The 22,244-nt window shown below is 47.8% G+C and overlaps 1 protein-coding gene across 2 annotated transcripts; it reads right to left on the reverse strand.

Moving 5' to 3' along the window:
• Nucleotides 1–7,853: 7,853 nt before the first annotated feature.
• DDX25 (DEAD-box helicase 25) lies at nt 7,854–21,220 on the reverse strand. Of its 2 annotated transcripts, XM_004614106.2 has the most exons (12): nt 21,114–21,220; nt 20,470–20,536; nt 20,177–20,221; nt 19,366–19,501; nt 17,470–17,562; nt 17,281–17,383; nt 15,278–15,392; nt 13,555–13,732; nt 12,907–13,144; nt 11,597–11,759; nt 9,098–9,286; nt 7,854–8,135 (listed from the first exon to the last, which is right to left on the reverse strand). In XM_004614106.2, exons 1-12 carry the CDS (start codon nt 21,174–21,176, stop codon nt 8,074–8,076), a joined length of 1,452 nt encoding a protein of 483 aa, XP_004614163.1. In that variant the 5' UTR covers nt 21,177–21,220; the 3' UTR covers nt 7,854–8,073. The 2 variants fall into 2 exon arrangements, with proteins under 2 accessions (XP_004614163.1, XP_054987366.1); XM_055131391.1 differs by lacking the exon at nt 20,470–20,536 and having other exon boundaries at nt 21,114–21,214.
• Between the last annotated feature and the right edge of the window lie 1,024 nt (nt 21,221–22,244).

The following is a 22,244-nucleotide window of genomic DNA, read 5'->3' on the forward strand; positions in this document are numbered from 1 at the left end:
AAGAAAGAAAGAAAGAAAGAAAGAAAGAAAGAAAGAAAAGAAAGAAAGAAGAAAGAAGAAAAACGGCTGATCTCAGCACCCTTGACAAGACTGGAACGTGACCTTGGGGTCCCCATGGACCCCAGCTGGGGACCAGGCCGCCCTTGTTCTGTTTTGCCCGGCTGAAGTGAGCTCATTGATTGGGGCTGTTTTTAGTGAGCTCACAGGAGGCTGTGCCAGAGAATGCCACGTAAATCTCTCCCGGCGCACTGAGCCCCACCAGGCCCACGGACCAAACCTGGGTCTGTTCCCTCCTAAAACTGAGCAGGGCAAAGGCCTCAGGGGAGACGGGACAGGCGGGGGTGTTAGCACAGTCGAGAATGACAAATGTGTCAACGCTTCAGACTCATAAAAATTCTTTTCAGGAAGCATGCTGGCACTTCAGCTGGGCTTTTCCTCAGCAGGCTCCGTGGGCCAAGCTCTGGGCTCATTCTGCCAGAGGACCAAGAGGGTGTGACTTGCCTGGTGTAGGGGCCACAGGCTGGCTGAAACCTCTGAACCAAGAGAAGCCTGACCTCAGGTGAGGGCCCCGGGAGGTGATTGTGAAGGTTGGGTTTGCCACCTGAGTCTCCCTTCACTGATTGCTCCTTGTGAACCCTTTAAGGCATCCTTTTGGGGCTGGAGTGATAGTACAGTGGGTAGGGCATTTGCCTTGCACATGGCTGACCCGGGTTTGATTTCCAGCATCCATATGATCCCCTGAGCACCGACAGGAGTAATTTTGTTTTTTTGCTTTAGGGTCACACCTGGCGATGCACAGGGGTCACTTCTGGCTCTGCACTCAGGAATTACCTCTGGCAGTGCTCAGGGGACCATATGGGATGCTGGGAATCGAACCCGGGTCAGCCGTGTGCAAGGCAAATGCCCTACCTGCTGTGCTATCGCTCTAGCTCCAGAGTAATTTTTGAGTTCAGAGCCAGGAGTAACCCCTGTGCATTGCCGGGTGTGACCCTCCCTCCAAAAAAAAAAAAAAAAAAGAAAAAAACAAAAAGAAAGCAGCCTTCTTCAGCCCTCAGTTCTCTGATCAGTACCAGCCTCAGGTGCAGACAGGTGGGAAACCATTGTCAGCCACCTGAGTTCTAACTGCTGGTCCCCCTGTGGCTAGAGACCTGGTAACCTTCCATGCCTGGGACATGATGGATGGCTGTTCCCAAAGCACTTTGTGTGCGCACACATTCATTCGAGTTTTCATGTCCCGTTTCCCCTTGTTGCCAGTGGTTTGGCGATGGGGTGGTCACGGCTGGCCCTGGTCCTCACTGAGGATCAGTGTCCTCCTCGGCTGTGGTGCTGGCAAACCACTCGCAGGGGGCAGGAGATCCTTTAGCTTGCTCGGAGGAACACTGTGGTCCTCACACACATACACACACACATACATACACGCACACACATGCACAGGCTTTACATATTTATTTTGTGGTGGAAGGCACATCCAGTGGAGCACTCCAGGGTTGTTCATGGCTCTGTCCTCAGGAGTCAGCCCTACTTGTGCTCAAGGGATCAAGTTATCTGATGCCGGGGATCAAACTGGGGTCCCCTGTGAGGCAGTTGCATGCAAGCCAAGTGTCTCCCCTCCTGTACTGCCTCTCCAGCCCCACGCAGACCGTGAATGTAGAACTGTGACCAGCACTCTATTCTCTGGCTCCCTCCCACTTTTTTCCCCACTTATTTTTCCCTGAGGTCGGGAGGGCCGAACCAGGGGTGCTCATGTCTTCTTTCTGATACTCTGCTCAAGGATCACTCTTGGTGGTACTGCAAGGCCTCATAGGTAATACCAGGCATCGAACCCAATCAGATGCATGCAAGGCAAATGCCCTTCCTACTGTGCTGTTGCTCCCACCCCCTGTTTTTTTCCCCACCTTCTAAAAGAGCATCATTGGTGCCCAGAGTAGCGAGCATGTATATCCTGCCTGTGTTTGGGGATGCGCATCGCTATCCCTCCTAGGAGGGGAAGGGGTGAGGGCACAGGTTGGGTGCTGTGACTGAGAGGGAACAGGTTGATGGGGAGAGGCTCTGCCTTCCCACCAGGAGCAGCATGAATAGAATTGTGGGGTCCCCAACATGAAGCCCAGAGGGAAGGGGATTTCCAGGTGGGCAGGCCTGGACGGACATGGGAGGGACTCTGTCTTGGTCTGAATCCTCTGAAGTCCAGAATTCCTTCTTCCCCCACTCTCTGGCAGGCAAGTCAGCCCATGGGGTGACCGGAACCAGGCAGCCCCTGCAGAGACTCTTACCCAGTCCCACCCACTCCCTCCAACAGTCTCAGCCTCCCAGAGCAGGTGGACCCCTGTCTTCATGCTATTGCTCCTGACTCCTCTGAGACAGGCAAGATCTACCAGGTGATCTGACACTCTTAAGAGCAGACTGACTAATTTATCCAGAAGTTAATATCTGGCTGAAGTTATGATACTGCATGAGTTTTTAGGAACTTGATAAAATGGATCTGAGGCCTGATCCTCAGATCTTGGGCCTGAGAGGCGACGCAAAGTTCTGGAGGACATGCTTTGGATGGGGGTGCCCCAGGTTTGATCCCCAGTACCATATGGTTTCTCCAGCCATTGCCAGGAGTGACCCCAAAGCAATCTTAGGTGTGGACCCAAAACAAAAAAAAATTAAGAAAACAAAAATAGGGGCTGGATCAACAGCACAGCGGGTAGGGCGTATGCCTTGCACGCGGCCGACCCAGGTTCGATTCCCAGCATCCCATATGGTCCCCTGAGCACCGCCAGGGGTAATTCCTGAGTGCAGAGCCAGGAGCAACCCCTGTGCATCGCTGGGTGTGACCCAAAAAGCAAAAAAAAAAAATTCTAGAAGAATAAAACTAGTAATTATCTATCTATTTTGGGTCTTTTTCCTTCCTTCCTTCCTTCCTTCCTTCCTTCCTTCCTTCCTTCCTTCCTTCCTTCCTTCCTTCTTCTTTCTTTCTCTCTTTTTCTTTCTTTCTTTCTTTTCTTTCTTTCTTTCTTTCTTTCTTTCTTTCTTTCTTTCTTTCTTTCTTTCTTTCTTTCTTTCTTTCTTTCTTTCTTTCTTTCTTTCTTTCATCTGAGAATGTGAGGCCAGAGGGACAGTATAGGAATTTAGGTGTTATCTTGCAAGTAGCTAATACTGGTTCAATCCCCAGCACCACATGTGGGTCCCTGGGCACAGAGCCAGAAGTAAGCCCTGACCATAGTCAGATGTGGCCCCCAAACAAACAAATCTGAACATAATCAAGAAAGGGCTTAAAATATATAATAATAATTAACATTGTGATGTTGTCCCAGAATAAACTGGAATTAAGTAGCTTCCCAGACACCTATTATATGCATTCAAGTGTGCAGAAATTTAATATAATAATGTCTATAGCATAAGAGAATAGAAAAAAAGTCAATAAATGTGTTATATTTTTCCCTTTAAAAAATGTATATATCCAATTTGATACACCTCACACTAGAATAAATTTTGGGTAGATGAAAGTCAAATATCCTTTAGAAGATAAAAATCACAATAACCACCAAGAATAAATCTGATTTGTATTCAAGAACACTGCTCACATTTAAGAACCACAAACCCCACACGCTTAAGGATCTATTTCACCACAAAAGTAGATAATTGTGTGTGAAAAGTTCTCAACTAAATGGAATAGGCAAGCTGGGACTTTCTGTTTGAAAAAAAGTTTTTTTATTTAGGCAAATCAACGTACACTTATATTTCATGCAGCTTGAAACAGACAGATTCCTATCTTCAGATACAAGGGAAAATGACACTGCAGATACTTTTCAATAATCCATATACCCCCACCCCAATTCAATCTTTTTTGAATTAAAAGAGATGTAAACTGGGAAAAATAAAGTTACCAAGCAAATCTAAAACAAAAATATTCCTGCTAGTAATTCAAAGTGAACTCAGTAGACGATAGAGATTCTTAAAGCAGTTTGACCCTATCTAGCAAAAGGATAAAAAGCACTTTTTATTTTAGAATCTAAGATGCTAACTTAACATTTTGTTTGTTTGTGGGGCACACTCAGCAATGCTCCTGGCTCTGCACTCAAGAATCGTTTCTGGCAGTGTTCAGGGACCATATGGGATGCCAGGGATCATACATGGGTTGGCAGCATGCAAGGCAAGTGTCTTACCTGCTGTACTATTTCTCCAGCCCTAACTTAACATGTCTAATCCTAAGAAATCATTCGAAAGAATAGGCAAGACATCTGCTGCCAAACTAGATACCACAAAAATATTTGTGAGAAGAATGGACACCTCTGTTCGTGCCTGACCACGGCTTTCCAACCTCCGGAGGTATGAGAAAATAACCAGGGCTGAGATAGGACTCGCCTGCCTGCCTGCCCAAAGGGCAAGGTCCACAGCTAGACCAGGACAGAGGCCAGCTGGCTCATCCCTTCTTCAAGACCCAGAACTGACACTGGCGGCTATGCTGGAATCAGGGATCAACAGGCAGAAGTGAGGAAAGGAGGCTTGAATCCACTTTGCCCTGTGCTTGAAAGCAAAGTGCACGCTGATGTGTTCCCTTTGAGATCTGCCCGGACTAGGTCGCTGGTCTCCTGGCAAACAACTGGGGGGTGGGGGTGGGGTGGTACCTGGCAATGCTTGGGCTGAGTGTCAAGATGGTCTTTGACAAACAGGAGTCTCCCAAAGGGGCGAGGCGAGGTTCAGAGTGAGGGGCCTGGATTTGAGTGAGCAGGATGAAGCTGCTACGGGCAGTGTTTCGGGCTCTCTGGGTAACAGCAGGCAGGAGCTGAGGGGCCTGTGCGCAAGTTCAGGTCACTGGCTTGCTCTGCACTGCCACGTGGGCTCCCCTCCACAGCCCTGCTGGCCCAGCCAGAGTCCTCTTTCTCTGCTCCCCACCCCACCCCCAAATCATAGGGAGGGGAATTGAGCCTCGCAGAGAACCTGGAGCAAAACCTGGGCTGGATGGCACCAGCTTTTCTCCCCCGTGTCTGGAAAGGTGCTGCTCAGCCGCCCCCAGGCCCTGGCACTCGCCTAAGATTTTCCACTGTGAATCACATATGCAGAGACTGGCGGCTGCTGTCCTGGGCATGGATGCTGCCGAGCAGGAGAACACATTTGGGGGACCGAAAGCAATAAGGTCTCTTGAGAAAGGCTGTCAGACACCCCGGGAGACTATGGCCAGCACGTTTCCCTCACTAACAGGACTGAACAGCATGGCGAGGCCTGAACACGCACAACTCCCCGACACCCACAGCCCGTGCGGCAGCAGCAAAAATTTCCATGGCTGGCAGGAGGAAGCCAGCCAAGAGCAACCTAATGGATTGGGTTTAGTATCTGGTGCCAAGTAACACACAGCTGACTAGCCCGGCTCCCAGCGGCACTGAAATCACCAGCTAATCCATGCTTCTCCGTTAACTTGGTTCGGGGGTGAGGGCGTGGGGCAGTGTTTGAGAGAGATGAGCTGGGCCAGGCCTAGCAAATGTGCAAATGGCTTGCAGTCCCGATAAGGCGCTGCACCCTGCAAGTCTCACGACTGTTGAGTTGCCAGGCTGGACAGTTGGTGTAAAGACAGCACACACACCACACAGAATGGCTTCACTGCATCATAGGTGGCCGGACAAAGGGACATGAGGACAAGGGCAAAGGGGCAGAGGGATGACCACTGTTCGCAGATCCTGAACTGGAAAGGGAAGCAGTGACCATCTATTTAGGACACCCTAGTGTTGCGATGAGTAGGATGGAAAGTCTAAATCAATAATCAAGCAGGGGCAGAGGATGAAGTGTCTTGAGATGACTTTGATGCTTACACAGCTGGGTGTTTCACTGGGAATCGGAAGTAGAATGAGGGGCTGGGGTGGAGCTCAGTGGGAGAACACCCACTTTGCATGGATGAGGCTCTGGGTTTGATCCCTGGCACCACAAGAATTTTAAAAAAGGAAAAAAATATATATATATATATGCTGGGGCTTCAGAGTACAGTGGGTAGGGTGCTTGCCTTGCACAAGGGCAACCTGGTGTTCAATCCTTGGCATCCCATATGGTCCCCTGAGCAACATCAGGAGCAATTCCTGAATTCCTGAGTGCAGAGCCAGGAATAACCCTGAGCACCTGAGCGTCACCAGGTGTGACCCAAAGACTAAAGTTAAAAATAAATAAACCAGGATAGGAAAAAACGGGGAAATGTCAGTGGATAAAGCAACAGAGTATTTATTCAACAAAAGCAAATCTGCACTGAGCACCTCTTACATGTTGGGCAGGCGTCATGGGGACTGAGTTGTCAGGTAGGGATGTCACAAGTGATGGTGGCCCAGAGAGGGAGGCAGACATAGTAGCAGGGAGCGGGGGTCACGTGTGTATGTGTGTGTGTGTGTGTGTGTGTGTGTGTGTGTGTGTGTGTGTGTGTGTCGGGGGGCAGGGAGGACACTCCAGGGAGACTTAGCTTTTCTCTGGGTTACCTCCTGCCCCAGTATCTCCACTGTGGCTCAGCTCGTGCCTGCTTCTTTCCCCATGCCTTCAGCCCCTTATTTGAGAGCCTGTTTCTATGCTCTCTGAGGCAGTTTTGTTGTCTTTTTTTTTTTTTTTTTTTTTTTAGGAATCTGAGTTGGTGTTTTAAGTTCTCCAGTTAGTTCTGAGGTGTGGGAGCTGGAGCCAGGCCTCATGGCTCATGCCAGCGCTGAGGCCATCATTCATCTCCCTTTCTCTCTTGTACCCTGGCGCGTCTTCCCTGTGAAGCCACTGGTTGGTGTTGGGGCGTCTCCTCTGTGCACCCTCCTTTTGTCTCCCCCAAGGCAGTTGACTTGAGATCTGCTGTAAGTTCTGAGTTCTCAGGGGTCTGTTCCAGGGTTCAGCAGAGATGCTGAGGTCTCTCTGGGCCAGCAGGAAGCTGGGTATCCCTTGGAGGTTTGCACCCCGCTCTCAGGGGAGAGAAAACACAGCAGGAGAAAACACGCCCCACACTACCCACGGCTCAGATGCAGAGCCAGGAGCCTGCTAGAGCTGCAAAGGTGCCAAGCTTTCTGGTAGACTAACCACCCCTTCCCACAACCCTGCTTCTCAAGCTCACCACTCCTTTCCCCAGCAGGCCTTGTGAGAAATGAACAGTGTCTCAGTGGGATGTAGGTGATTCAGATACAACGTCTCAGTTCTTAGAAGCCAAAGCTTTTCACTTTCTCAATGTTGTTTTCACAAGGCCAGAGCATTCCTCCTCTGACTGCTTTTTAAGAAATGCTTAAATAGGGTCTGGAGGGATAGCACAGTGGGTAGGGTGCTTGCCTGGAGCATGGCTGACCCGGGTTCAATCCCTGGCACCCCATATGATCCCCTTGGCACAGCCAGGAGTATTCCTGAGTGCAGAGCCAGGAGGAACCTCTGAGCAGTGCCGGATGTGGCCCCCAAATAAAACAAACAAAAATAGAAATGCTTAAACAGACCCACATTTTCAGATTACTAAAATGACCAAAGGAATTAAATCTTCTCTAATGTGACAATGTTAAGGAGCCAAAGAAATGCTGAATATTCATTGTCATGATAAAAGCAAAATGTTCTTTTCCAAACTTTATAAGGTTCTACTCCAGGTTCTGTTCAAAGCAATGCATGTGTAAAAGCTGCTATGCATGGGGGAGGGGAAGGGAGAAAGGACTAGAAACCCTCAAATCCCTCAAACTGCGAAGCTCTAGCGCCACCTCCTGGCTTCCTCCGCTGCTCACCCAGGACTGGGGTGGCTGTGCTCCCTCAGAGTGACCCAGCGCGCCTGGGTCTGTCTGACCCAGAACCTGACATTCTCCTGGGAGCCTGCTCCCTTCCCACCCCAACACACACACACCACCACCACTGAGGTATGCCCCTGTAAGAAAGAGCAGAACAGGCAATGATTTTGCTTTTTTATTCAAAGGGATCATGTGCTTTACACATCAGTTTGGTTTCAAAAAGACCTCAGGTCTTAAAACAAAGGATACTACGACATGACATTTATTCTGTCGTATGTAACAGTTTCACACTGAAAAAAGGCTCAACATAAAAAATTACCTTCAAAACCCATTGGGACAGTCACATAAACCAGGATTTTTCACAAACAATAAAGTTCTTTCTTCAATATTCAATCTTTTCAATCTCATCCATGTCTTCAGGATCAAGCTGCTTGATGCTGCTGTCTGCATGAGAAGAGAACAGAGATATCTGACTGAAGGGCCCGAACGGAATTTTATCCCACCTAACGCAGAACGTCCAAAAATGGTGAACTGCCTGAAGAAAGCCTTGTCTCCTCTCTCTCCTGCTCTAGATGGGGAAGGGATGGCATCAGGCCAGCTGACAGATGTGAAGGAATCAGCACCAGTGTGCCAGGGAATGAAAGGCACATGTCTTAGGCAGACGCAAAGATGGGCTGCAAGCAAGCCCAGCCTGAAAGGGGGAACTGAGGGCAGGAGGAAGGGGGTGGTGTGTGTGTATGTGTGTGTTGCCTGAAGCACAGCGGGTGGGATGGCCCTTTCTCCACCTGCTGCCCCAGCCCAGCCCGCAGTTACTCAAACACCAGGATGCTTAACCCTCTGCCCTGAAGAGTCTTTGGAGAGCCACCGTCAATTCGAATATTGTACAGCACATTGCACATGAGCTGAGTGGGACAGCTCTGAGAGGTGGCAGATGGGTCACTTACTTAAGTGTCCTTCTTCCTCTTCCTCCCCTGCCACACCCAGGGACTCTAGGGGAAACGAGGTGCCCTTCAGTTTCCAGCCAGCTCCAGGAGCATGAGCAGGTCCACAGAGCCCGCCCTGTGAGGATGGGGCCAGAGGAAGGTCAACAGACCTCTGCCGTTAAGACTGTTTGCCAGCACTGAGAGAAACGAAGGAGGCAAAGAATAGGACCTTATGGGGCTTTTTCACTTTCCTTAGGGCAGTCCTAATTTATAGGATATGAACATCTGTTTCAGATCTCAGGATGCACAGTAGCATACAAAGCTGGGCTCCATCTCTGCATCTGTTCACTTCTCTGCAGCGATCCTATAGCGTTTCCTTAGCCAACTAGGAGGGACACTGGCCTCGGAGCTGAAGGCCTGCACTCACCATCACTGCCAGCACCAGGGACCCCCAGCTCTGGCGGCCAAGGCGTGGCTACTTACTGAAGTGATCCTGGATCTTCATCAGCAGAGGCAGCTTATCCACTTCAATCATGTTGAAAGCCAGGCCTTTTTTCCCAAAGCGTCCAGTCCGCCCTATGCGGTGAAGGTACGTCTCGTAGTCCGGTTCCTTTGATTGATTTATGGGGAGATCAAAGTTCACCACGATCGTGACCTGCTTCACATCAATCCCTGGAAGAGGAAAGACACTGAAGGGACCTGCTGCTCTCCCCACCAGATGGAGCCGCTCTCATGTGCCAATGTCATCCTCACTAACGGACACGACTGATAAACCACACCAGGCTCGATGTCAAACAGGCACCGGCTGCTTACGGAGTGTGTCTGATCCTTGGTGAGAGTCCACAGTTGCTACTTGTAAAGGAGTCTAGGTACACACAAAGTATGTGTGTGTGTGTGTGTGTTAGGGTGGGGGGTGCAAGGGGAGATCGTGTTCAGAATCTAACTACCCAAATGGGGAAGGAGAAAAGGTCAACATTTTCCAACCACTAGCATAGCATCATTTCCCCCTTGATTTACCAACCAATGCTACCATCACACAGTCTTGCCATTTCCCAGTAAAACTAAAAACTGGTATCAAACTGAGTTGCCGTCTTCACTTCTAAACCTTCCCCATCAAATGCTTCTTAGGGATACTTCTGCAATACTTGGCTTCCCCGACGCCAAGAAGCTCTTTGGGCAGTAATTCTTGCAGCCCTCTGCACTGTGCTCAGTGCCAGAAACTGTGAGCACCCTCTTTCCTCCAGGCACTCGTGTCATCTACCAGGAGGTAACCAAAGCTCAGTTACCGTATGGATCAATGTTTAAGATAATTCAAATAAACTCAGCTCCTTGGGCCAGAGAGCTAGCACAGGTGTTAAAACCATTGCCTTGCACACATTTGACCCCAGTTTGATCCCTGGCACTGTACATGGTCTCTTGAGCACCACCAGAAGTGATTCCTGAGCACAGAGTCAAGAGTAAGCCCTGAGCACAGCCAGGTCCAAAACAACAAAACCCAACATGACTCAGTTTCCAATCACACTAGCCATACTTCATGTTTACTAGCCATCTACGGCCAGAGGCTACCAGCTGGACGACACAGAGGAGAACGTTCCCGTTAGTGCAGAAGATCTGAGTGGCTAGTGCTGGTCTAGAACATGGGGAGCCCAGGCAGCAGACCCCAAAGGGCAGGGAGATCCCGTCCCATTCCAGGCCCTTCTGCCCTAGTGCCAAGAGCAGCACCCAGGAAGGTGCTCAGTCACAGGTGCGGAAAATGACGCAGCAATCATGGTTGGAGAGTGGGGCCTTAGTAAGGATCCAGGAGGGTGAAAAGGGGGAAGGCCCTTTCCTTGGAAAAACAAGAGCCTTGCCCCCCCTAGTGAACTTTTTTTTTTTTTTGCTTTTTAGGTCACATCCCAGTGATGCTCAGGGGTTACTCCTGACTCTACACTCAGGAATTACTCCTGGTGGTGCTCGGGAAACCATATGGGATGTGAGAGATTGCTCCAGCCCCCTAGTGAACATTTTTTAAACTAAGAACACCCCAGATATGATGTCAGCCATCAAAGAACACAAGTTGCAAACATGAACTACCACATGCAACTAATAGGATGGTTCAAACAGAAAAAGAATGATAATACTTATGGCTGGAAACAACACAGCAATGGGAATTCTCACACATGGTGGTGGAAATAAAAATGAAACAGTTACTTCAGAAACAGTTTTGTAGTTTCTTATAAACATACACTTAGCATATGGCCCAGAAGTCCTAAATTGAGATATTTGCCTGAGGGATGAAAATACATGTCTACACAAGAACTACACACTTGGCTACAATTTATCCAAAACAACCCCAAACTGTGAACAGTGAACGTGCCTGTATACTGGCTAATGGACGAAGCAACTGTGAAACACACAGTCAATGGGATACTATGGAGATAAGAGCCAGGAATGAATGAATATGTGAGACAAACACTGACAAATTTTAAAGCAGTGTGGCAAGTGGGGTGGGAAGGAGATTGAGGCTACCCATTATCTAATTAGATTTAGATGCCATTATGGAAGAGACAAGATTACAGAGAATGGTGGGCCGTCCCAGTGGCCAGGTCATAAAGAAGAGACGTAGAGAGCATAAGACAAGGCTGGGAAGACATGGGGCTGGAGTGATAGCATAGTGGGTAGGGCGTTTGCCTTGCACGCGGCTGACCCGGGTTCAAATCCCAGCATCCCATATGGTCCCCTGAGCACCGCCAGGAGTAGTTCCTGAGTGCAGAGCCAGGAGTAACCCCTGTGCATTGCCAGGTGTGACCCCCCCAAAAAAAAGACAAGGCTGGGAAGACAAAGAGGGGAAGGGTTTATGTCGGGATTATGAAAGCTATGTGGCCATCCGTGTGTTTGTTATAACTTGCTGAACTGTATGTGTAAAGAACAGAGCTGTGAGTTGTGTGTGTAAACAGTGTATCAAAAGGTGTACCACATCCCTCCATCCACACATACACACACCTCGAGCACAGACATTGGTCGTTATAAGAACTTTTTCCTTCCCATCCCGAAATCGCTGGATGATGGATGCTCGCTGATCCACGGTCAGCTCTCCGCTTAGCAAGGACACCTGGTGGCCATCCTGCATCATCTCCACGGTCAACCACTTGGCATTCCGACGTGTCTGTATGGGAAAGACAAAGAGCACACAGTGGCCCGTGTTCAAGCCAAGTGGTTGTGTGTGCAGGTGGGAGCTGGGAAAGTGGCAGAGCCGTCTTGGGCCACCTCTCTCTCAGCTCTGGTGGAATCTCAGACCCTGGCATGGAGCTTTGCTACCCCGAGCTTCTGAGGGTCATGTCCTCTCAACCCAACAGGCAGAACACTCCGCTCATTTCCCAGGTGGTGGCACAACAGGGTGTGAAGAAGAGAACCGAAGGCACTGAGTGCTCCTGGGCGGCGGTCTCTGCTAATATGAGCACTACAGTCATCTGGTGAAGCAGAGTGACCTCATTTCAACTTGAAAATGAAAAAGCAGGAGAAGTGCTACAAGGGTTAAGGCACTTGCCCACATGCAGCTGTCCAGGAGACCCCACGAGGAGTGTCCCCTAGGCTCACAGTCAGGAATAAGCCCTGAGCACTGCCAGCTGTAGCCCAAATCCCCATTTTTTTTTCTTCAGGTGTGAGGTAGGACATTTCCCTTACACACAGCCAACCCAGGTTCAATTCCCAAGACCCCATATGGTACCCTGAGCCCTGCCAGGAGAGACTCTTGAGCACAAAGCCAGGAGTAAATCCTCAGCACTGCCAGGTGTGGCCCAAACACACACACACACACACACACACACACACACACACGTGAGGCCAGTGTTGATCCTCAGCATCAGCCTCACACTTAAAGAAGTAGGTGATATATTTGAAGTCACATGACTAGTCCAGGGCATAGATAAGCTTTCTTTTATCCTACAATTAGGTTCTCAGTGCCTGGGCAGGGAGGTATGAAAACTGTCAGCAAAAAAATAAAATATGGAAAGTAAGGTGAAATTAAAAGTGAATAACTGAGTGATGATTTTGCACACTGCAAGCATCTCAAGCTGATAAAGGACGTCTCTGGGACCCTCTACATAACCCAAACATGGAAGTGTGGGCAGGATGCCCGCATATCATCTGCTGCAATGCCAGTCCATCACTTAACTTTTCTAAGCTTCACCCACGACGCACATCATTTTGAACTTGGGTGTATTCATTGCTGAGCTGAAGGTTCAATGATCAAACATACAGGAAGTGCATAATGGGGCCCCACCCATTCATCCGCCCAAGGGTAGGCCCAGCACCTGGCAGAAGATGATGGCCTGACCAATGGTGATGCCGCCATAGATGTTGCACAGAGCCTGGTACTTGTCTTTCCTGTTCTCACACAGCACGTAATACTGTCGGATGTTGTTCAGCGTCAATTCCTCTTTTCTCAACTTAATAATGTTGGGGTCAGGAATGATGCGCTCTGCAAACTGCCACACTGAGTCCTCGAAGGTTGCAGAGAAGAGGAGCATCTGGCACTCTGAGGGCAGAGCCCTGGTGGAGAGGGGATGAGGCTATCAGCCACCCGAACTCCCTGCCTCAGGGCTGCCAGTGATCCTCTATGTTAGTACAAGAGTCCAACTGGGTTTTAACTGATTTTCTTTAGACTTCTGCTTCAAATATATAGAAATTACTGGCAAGATTAGATGTAGAAGCAGTCTACAGATTTGACCTATACTCCGAAAGAAAAACAGGTAAGATTACAAGTTGAAGGAACTGTATATAAAACTTGGGAAAGTGGGAAAAATGCCCACTGAGCTACAGTGAAAAGAATGAAAGCCCAGACTTGTTTCGAAGGTGATGGAGTTGGAGAATGAGCACTAAAGATAACCAGGAGTAGTAGACAAGACAAAATTTCTTGTCTACATGAAAGATTCAGAAGAAAGGATGAACATAAGGATCACCGTTGAATTCGAATGCTTTGATCGGAGAAACCTTGTGTGTCAATCATCACATCTGCTTCATCCAGGACAAACACACGAATCTTAGTCAAGTCAATTAATTTTCTCTTGAAACACCAATCTAGGACAGTACCAGGAGTGCCGATTATGATCTGTTTGCTGACGTCAGTGCCTCTGGGAACTGGGGAGACAAGGGTTTAAAGGATTCCTTAGGTGCCATCTAACTGTCCGCAGTTCTGGGCAATGTGATAGATTCTAAAATATATCAAATACATTTTGTAGCGATTCTCCAAGTGATTCTCCCTGAAAATCATTGTGGATGTGTAGTTGTATTTTGCAGAGTTATAGTTTCAAGTTTCTAGTACCTGGTAATGACAACAGTCCTGCATGTTTGGTTCTTCCCCACATATAGAAAAGCTACCTTGGGAGCAGGGAGCTAGTGAAAGTACCTGTTCTGCATGCAAGAGCCCCCTCAACACTGCATGGGCCCTTCTTGGGTCTCAGCACTGAACCTTCTGTCAGGAGGCACAGCTAGGTATCACTGGGGGTGGCCTCTGAGCATTGCTTGAAAGCCCTGTTAACTCCAAAGTTGCCTTGCAGAAGCCTTTCTATCCAGTGAAATACTGTCATAGCTGTGAGAAACCTGCATGCTTTTTTTTCTCCCAATGTGAAACCACTAAAACATCTACAGTACTTAAATTATGAACTATAATGCAATTGTCAGAAGAAAGATATGGGTAAGCTGTAAGTATTAGCATATGACAAACCCCTAAAACTCATTTTTTTAAAGGTGCTTTATTTTATTTTATTTTATTTTTTGCTTTTTGGGTCACACCCAGCGATGCACAGGGGTTACTCCTGGCTCATGCACTCAGGAATTACTCCTGGCGGTGCTCAGGGGACCATATGGGATGCTGGGATTCGAACCCAGGTCGGCCGCGTGCAAGGCAAACGCCCTACCCGCTGTGCTATCACTCCAGCCCCTAATACTCATTTTTTAACAGTATGGGGAAAATATGTTCCCACTTCGATAAACAAATCAGATACATATATGTGCATTTGTATGAGTCCAAACAAACAAACAAACAATAACATTGTTAATGAAAATATCTTTAAAAAAATAGGTATTTGGAAGCAACAGTACAATGGGCAGGGCATTTGTCTTGAACACAGCCAATCCGGCTTCAATACCCAGAACCCTTTAGGTCCCCTGAGCACAGAGTCAGGAGTAAGCCCAGAGTACCACTATGTGTGGGCCTAAAACAAAGAAAACAAAAAATAGGTATTTATAGTCTGGGGCTACAGTTCAGTGGCAGAGTTCATGCCTTGCATGTATGAGGCTCTGGGTTCAACCCTTCCTCAAATAGGTTTTGGAGGACAGGAAAAACAACTTTCACTTTTACCTTCTTATCTGTTTTCAAGTTTTTCTTTTTTTGCTATACTTCTAAAATAAACTTTTGCTATGCAAGTTAAAACAATATAAATTGCACTTCAGACAGAAGAATCTACAGCACCATCCTCTTGCAGAACGTGGACACGATGCAGACATTAACTGGGTCCTTAGTACTTGCGAAGCATTGAACACAGAATTCGACCAATTCCTTTAGTTCTAATAACAATACTATTAATACATTATTCTATTTCCTATTTTAGAGAAGTTATATTACATGCTTGATGGTGGTGAAGACAGGATAAAAACAGCCAGGACTGGCTTACTGGTACATACTTCGGTTTCCTCGAATGGCATACATCACTTGAACATCCACACAGAACTTTCCCATCCGCTCAACCACATGGCCAGTTTGCAGAGCCAGTTCATAAGTAGGAGCCAGGCAGAGGCACTGTGAAGACATTTGGATAAGCAGCAAGGAAGAGAAAGGTCAGAAAAGTCAGCACTGAAATTTGAAATGCAATTCAATTTTGAGCAGGGAAAAGCAGATACAAAACTGGAGATTTTGGTTGTGTATATTTACTTATTGTTTTATTGAAATCAGAGGCTTACATACATGAGAGGTGTACTCTCTACAACTGAGACAAGCCCTGGCCCTTAATCAGATGTTTATTTAAATGGAATAAAATTTAGCTGCTGATAAATCTAAGGTGAATAATAACTCATGAATAACTGTTACACATTCACCTCGAAAGGGTTATGGAGAAACGCAGGTTACAGATTCTGCTTTTTCAGCAGGGAAAGGAATACAGGAAGGCTGGGAAATCAGGGAAGGGTGAAGACAAGATAAATCGCAGCCTGAGTGCTATCCCCGCAACTCTTGCCTGTAAGTCTAGGTCCAGAATACTCTGTTTGATCCAAACCTATTTTAGAAACCTCTGACAGAAAAAAACCACCAAATTCTTTCACCTCTTACCCCACCCCCCACGAATAATGCTGATGAATGAAGACATTGCTGGAAGAAACTGGAGATGTTATACAGTTACAGGCTTCAATTGTCCTGGGACAAAGTGCTAAAAGTTGTCCTCCCAAATGTCTCAGCCAGGGTGCAAAGACAGTTTTTCCTGAAGAATTTTTACTCCTATCAGGAAAGCCATAAAAATGTCACTGAACTTGTTTTTAGAAAGCCTACGATTTCATCGGCATCTATGGCTGGTACGCTTCCAGAGAGAATATAAACCTTGTCTTCCATAGAGTGGGGTACATTCTGGGGTGCACTCAATACTCAGGCTCCCAGCTTGTCAAAAGAGTTAGAGAAGACAGTTTGGAGGAGAGAAAGTGCCAGATACTTTCCCCGAGTGGAAGCTGGACTAAAACAACAAGCTACCTCTGATTTTCATGACCAGACATTAGCCATTTTCCTCTCCACGTCTCAGTTCTCTCTTGTGCTAAAAGAGTAGAGGGGACTATAAGCTTTACTAGTCCTACAGCTATATTGCTATTATTATTAAAAGCTTACTTTATGACACGGACAGTGCTAAAAACATACATTTCATTGGCATGGCAATCCTTGGAAGCAAGTATTTACTCATTCACTCGGTGTTTAACGACAGGGGTTAACATCAGACACTGTAGTTTTTTGGGATTTTTAAACTTTTTTTGGTTTTGGGATCACACCCTGTGGTACCCAAGGCTTACTCCTTGCTCTGTGTTCAGGGATTGCTCCTGATGGGCTTGGGGGACCATATGGGTGCTGGGAATTGACCCTGGGTGATCCATATGCAAGGCAAATGCCCTACCCGCGTTACTATCTGGCCCCTCTGCATTCTCTTCTAAGTGTTAAGATTCAAGGGTGAACAGAACAATTATGACCTCTATCTTTATAGATGCTCTCCTTATAGAATCAGATACAGACTAGCAAAGACTTACTAACTTGGGTTGCAGAGATAGTACACTACGTAGTTGCTTGCCTTGCAGGTGGCCCAACTGAATTCGATCCCTGGCATCCTATATGGTCTCCTGAGCACTGCCCAGGAGTGACTCCTGAGCACAGAGCCAGGAATAAGCTCTGGGTACAGCTGGGTGTGGCAAAATAAAAAACATAAAAGACTAACTTGCCTAAGAAAGTCAGCGAGTTAAGTAGAGGACCTGAGGCTGGAACCAACTCAACTCTGAAGCCTGTGCTCTTGATCACTGTCCCATACTTTTGCCCTGTGATTTTATGATCTAAGCACCACCATACCCTATCACAGCATCACTGAGCATAGTAATCACACCATGCAACAGTATCACTTATGACTAAAACAGCATTTGCATTACAAGCATGCCCACCCCCTTACCTGTGGGAACAATTCCAAGGCATTAACTCTGCTTAACATGGCCAAGACAAACGCAGCTGTTTTTCCTGTTCCAGACTGGCTCTGGGCTATGAGGTTCTGGGGGCTGCAGAGAAGAGGGTGCCACTGGTATAAGTCGAATCCAAGAGACTGAAAGAACCAAGCTGGAATAGGGCTGCCCTGGAAACTCACGGATATGCTAGCATCATAGGGAGCGCCATCTCTTGGATTTTGGACGGTCTGTTAAATCCCATTGCATAGATCCCTTTTAGCAACTCTTCCTTTCTGTCAAACAAAACCAAACCAAACACTTAAAGCCTATGATTAGTCAGTAGCCTCAGAAATATAAACTTGAAACTGCATTTCAAAATTAATTAAGACAGGGGCTGGAGTGATAGCACAGAGGGTAGGGCGTTTGCCTTGCATGCGGCCAACCCGGGTTTGATTCCCAGCATCCCATATGGTCCCCTGAGCACCGCCAGCGGTAATTCCTGAGTGCAGAGCCAGGAGTAACCCCTGTGCATCACCGGGTGTGACCCAAAAAGAAAAAAAATTAATTAAGACACTGTGCGACTGAGCTTCAAAAGTAGTACTAGAGGGTGCGGGGATGCTCAGGTGTCAGGGACATCAGCCTTCCAACGCCCAAAGACACAAGTTTGATCCCCACACTGCTTGGCCAGCAAGCATCACTAGTGTGGCTGTGGTGGCTCGCAAGCCCCACTGAGCAGGGCCAGATGTTCCCAGGATCTCTAGCCAAAGCACTGAATTCCCCAAGTGACCCCTGGCCCACTGAGCTCTGTTTTGGAGGCCTCTAAAGAGCAGTATGTAGAAATATAGTTTATTTCTAAACTATGGACAAAAAACCCCCAAACATACGCAATAATGCAGGCAGAGGTGGACCACTGTAGTAATGAGCTATGCTGCATTTCTAGGCTAAGAACAACAGTAAAAGCCTGATAGTTAACTTTCTGTTAAACCAAGCAAAAGGGGGAAAATGTATCCGATAGATATGTTTGCCAGGAAAATTTTAGTTCCGACTTAGAGAACTAAATGAGATTTTCTTTTTTTTTTCTTCTTCGAGTCACACCCATCGATGCTCAGGGATTACTGTTGGCTCTGAACTCAGAAATCACTCCTGGCGGTGCTCGGAGGACCAAATGGATACCAGGGATTAAACCTGGGTCAGCTTCGTGCAAGGTGAACACCCTACCCACTTTGGTATTGCTCCAGCCCCTAAATGAGATTTTCTTCAGGTGATCCTTCTAATAAGTCTAGAAGCAGGATACAGTGTTATCTCATTTCTGAGCCAGTAGTTTTAAATACATTCTCTCTGGATTTCATGCTTGACGGTAGAAAGTGGAGAAAGTAAGGGAGCATGAAATACTTCCAATCTTCAATGATTTGCACATTATGAATGAGTTTAATTGATAGATTCATTTCTAGGCTACTGGCAGCCAACTTCGTTTTTGGTAGTGCTAGGGATCAAATGTAGGGCCTGGCACTCTACACTAAGCCACATCTCAGCCCCTGTCACTCAACCCTTAATCAAGTAGGCTTCTCCTTCCATTTAGAAAATGCCTGAGCGGCAGGATTTTGAAATTTCCCTTTGCCTAAGTTCATATGAGCAACTCTCCCTATTAGAATACATCTCCTTTAAGGTAACTGATAAGCCCCTAGAAATGAAAACCCATTTTGGAAAATAACTCATTTTAATTTTGTTTGAAACAAAAGACTCAGAGGAAGGTGAATGCTTGTAACATCTAAAGCAGGTGGGGTGGTTAGTATTTAGGTCATATAAGCTTTGGATCTGAATTCTGTATGGAGCATAGTAATAATGTCAGCATCTTGGCTATTCCTCTTAATATAATAAGCTTAAAATATTTTACGCTAAATGTTCGCTACACGTTGGAAGCCTCATGTGTCTTAGTGCCCTCTTTGAGCTGTAATTGTACATAAAGCATGCATCTTATTTTAATATTTAATACTAGGACACAAAAGAGATCCTTCTGCTTCTTATTACTGGAAGACCAGTTTGGTCTATGCTGTGCTTTCCACCATTTCCCCCATACTGAAAGTAAAAATACTTACAGTCGAAGTTCTTCAAATGTTTTCACTGAGTACAGTGGGGAGCTGGGATCCTTTTGTAAGACTTCGACTCGGTGACTGGATTCTACTAGGGACTGCCTGATTAACTTGTTCAAGAGTGAATTAGCTGCCAAGTCCACTACAGAAGAAAGAATAAGAAGGGATATTCCTGAATGGCATCTCTAAGTTGTTCCCTCTCAAGAAGTAGTTGTATTCGGCAATTCCTCTACACTCATCTTCTAAAAGAAGGTTCAGCACTGAGAATTCTTTTTTCAGAAAGATCCAGTTTCTCTGTGTTCTACTGCTACAACAACTTCTAACATCAAGCAAGCCTAGTCATTGTTACCAGATCTATTTTTTTCTTTTTCTTCTCCTTTTTTAAATTGAAATCACCTTGAGATATAGTTACAAAGTTGTTCATGATTGGGTTTCAGTCATACAGTGTTCCAACACCCATCCCTTCACCAGCTACATTTCCCACCACCATGTCCCCAATTTCCTTCCCACCCACCCCAACACTGTCAGGCACTTCTCTCTCTTCTCTCTCTCCTCCCCTCCCTCTCTCTCTCTTCCTCGCCCCTCCCCCTTTTGGTTATTATGGCTTGCAATAACATACACCAGAACTAATTTTACTTGCCAGGTGAACTTCTTAAGCCATCCCACTGAACACCAACTCACTCCCACCCCTGATAGAGTATTTCTTCGAGTATCTATTTTAAAAAGAAAACAGAAGGAAAGACCATTCTTTCCCAATGAAGATTTCGCTTTCATTGTGAAAAGAATGCTAGTAAAGTAAATGAAAACGATCTCCTACCTACATCATCATCTTCCTCTTCTTCGGTGTTACTAATAGAATCATCTAAAAGGATGGAAGGAAAGAGAAACAGTAAAGATAAATGCAGTACACAGGCGGAGCATGATCCTAATTTTTCTCTGACTTTATAGTATGCACTTAACTAGGGAGTGGGTAAAGAAGATTGGGAAGGTAGAGAAAAGTACTGGTTGTTAAACTAAGGTAGTTAAAGGGAATTCGGTGGCCAGCCACCCGGCGAAAGCAACGCTTCGTAACTAACTGAGGCTAATCAGCTTTACCCTAGCAGCACTCACCAACGTTTGGGATTGTCGTACTCTTAATACCCGGAAGATTCTTCCGGGGGTGGATGAGATTTGGAAACTATTGAGAGACACAAATTTCAACCAATATTAGGAAGCACGCTATCAACAGCCCGATGCTCCCCTAACGGGGCTAGGGGAAGACCACCCGGGATGCTCTTTCCTGGGCAAAGTTAACCATTAATAGATTCCTTTCAGAAACAGCTCTCCGGCATCAATTATCCTAAAACTGGAGGGGCCTTTCCGCGGCCCCCGCAGGTGACGTTGCTCCAGAGAAGGCCTCCGGTCTACACAGGGGCACGGGATGAGTGAGGGTGAGGGAGAGGCAAGCCCCTTCGGTAAATACACGGGAGGGGTCCACTGGTGGGCCACTAACTTGAACGGGAGAGAAAAGTGAGGGTCTATGTGGAACGGCCGCTTTCCCTCCCCGGCCTCGCAGGTGACTCCACGTGGCCCTCTCAAGCCAAGGCTCTGCCCTGCCTGGGGGGGTGTCGTCGCCGGGGCCCTCTCCGATCCCTCGCCCCCTCTGCCCCTCCCCACTCACACCTCACTCCCCCGCTAGCCCTTTTCCCGCCCGCCTCCCGACACTGCGGTTCCGGCCCCCGCTTCTCCGCCCTCCCCGGCTCGGCGGCGGTTACGTGGCAGTTCAGCCGCTCGTTGTCCGCCGCCCCGGCGTCGCCTGCCCAAAGTAACGACGCCATCGCTGCGATCGCGCTGATCGCTGCTCCCGCCCCCAGCACGTGCGTGCACCCCAGGCGCGAGGCGGCGGCAGCCAATGGGCTTTATGCACGGGCCGCCGCCAGCGCGCCCGGCGCAGTGCGCAGGCGCCAGGGGCGGGGCGGCCGCGGGGGCGGCCGCGGGGGCGGGGGCGCCGCTGCCTCTGAATGGGTTTGCGCTTAGAACCCTCGCCCGGGTTAGGAACCGTGAGGCGAATTGTCGCCTGCGGCTGACCTCGGCTGAGCGCAGCTTGGGACTCTCGCGGCCTCAGCGATTGGACGTTCCTACGCTTCTTTCTGGCGCCACCGCTCACTCCCCAGACGATTCTCCCCAGTGTTGAGCGTGGACACCTTCTCCTCTCCCCACCCAATGCCCGCAAACGCCGGAGCGCTTGTGTCCGAGCGGCAGAGGGCCAGAAAACGGCATGGGGAAAGTCTGTGGCGGCGCCAGAATAAATTCGGATCTGCTCAAATAATATAAAAGGCATTTGCCCCCAGTGTCTGAGGGAAGGGGGTCTGGGGTACCAGAATGAGTTTTGTCTGAGGAATTTGAATGCTAAAGATGCGAGCAGGAAGTTCCTGCGTTCCTGTACCAGCGATGTTCATTTCTTTTTGACATGTGCCTCTAGCTAAGAAACACCCTGAGAAAACTGATTCCCGTGCGGTACAATCTCCGCGCTTGGGTGTGAGCCGGTACGCATCCCCTGTGCCCCACACACACGCGCGCGCACACACACACACACACACACACACACACACACGCGCGCGCGCCCAATCATGATCTCTCCGTGGTGCTGAAGCAACACTTGCCAATAGTTCGGTCATTTATTTGCCTTGCTGTCTTTATATGTGGATTTGTAATGGCAATCTTTTTTTCTCATCATTGGCACCATTCTATTAAAGTGGGTATAGCATCGGGACAGGTTCTTTCATCTTAGTTTTCCTGTGAGCCTAGCAGACATTGGGGGTAAAATGCCTCTTATATATTTTTTAAGCAGATGAGAATTTATTCAGGCGCCGCCGCGGGCGTCAGATTCTGTTTCGTTGGAGCTG

Source organism: Sorex araneus, chromosome 3 (genome assembly GCF_027595985.1).
Source record: "Sorex araneus isolate mSorAra2 chromosome 3, mSorAra2.pri, whole genome shotgun sequence".
NCBI classification, from domain to species: domain Eukaryota; kingdom Metazoa; phylum Chordata; class Mammalia; order Eulipotyphla; family Soricidae; genus Sorex; species Sorex araneus.

Excerpts from the sequence above, each read along its gene's own strand:
- DDX25 (XM_004614106.2), bottom strand. The coding sequence starts at position 21,176 with ATGGCGTCGTTACTTTGGGCAGGCGACGCCGGGGCGGCGGACAACGAG. Across the intron at positions 20,222-20,469 it reads TACGACAATCCCAAACGTTG|ATGATTCTATTAGTAACACC; the intron begins GTGAGTGCTGCT and ends CCATCCTTTTAG. Across the intron at positions 17,384-17,469 it reads CCTATGATGCTAGCATATCC|CCCCCAGAACCTCATAGCCC; the intron begins GTGAGTTTCCAG and ends TCTTCTCTGCAG.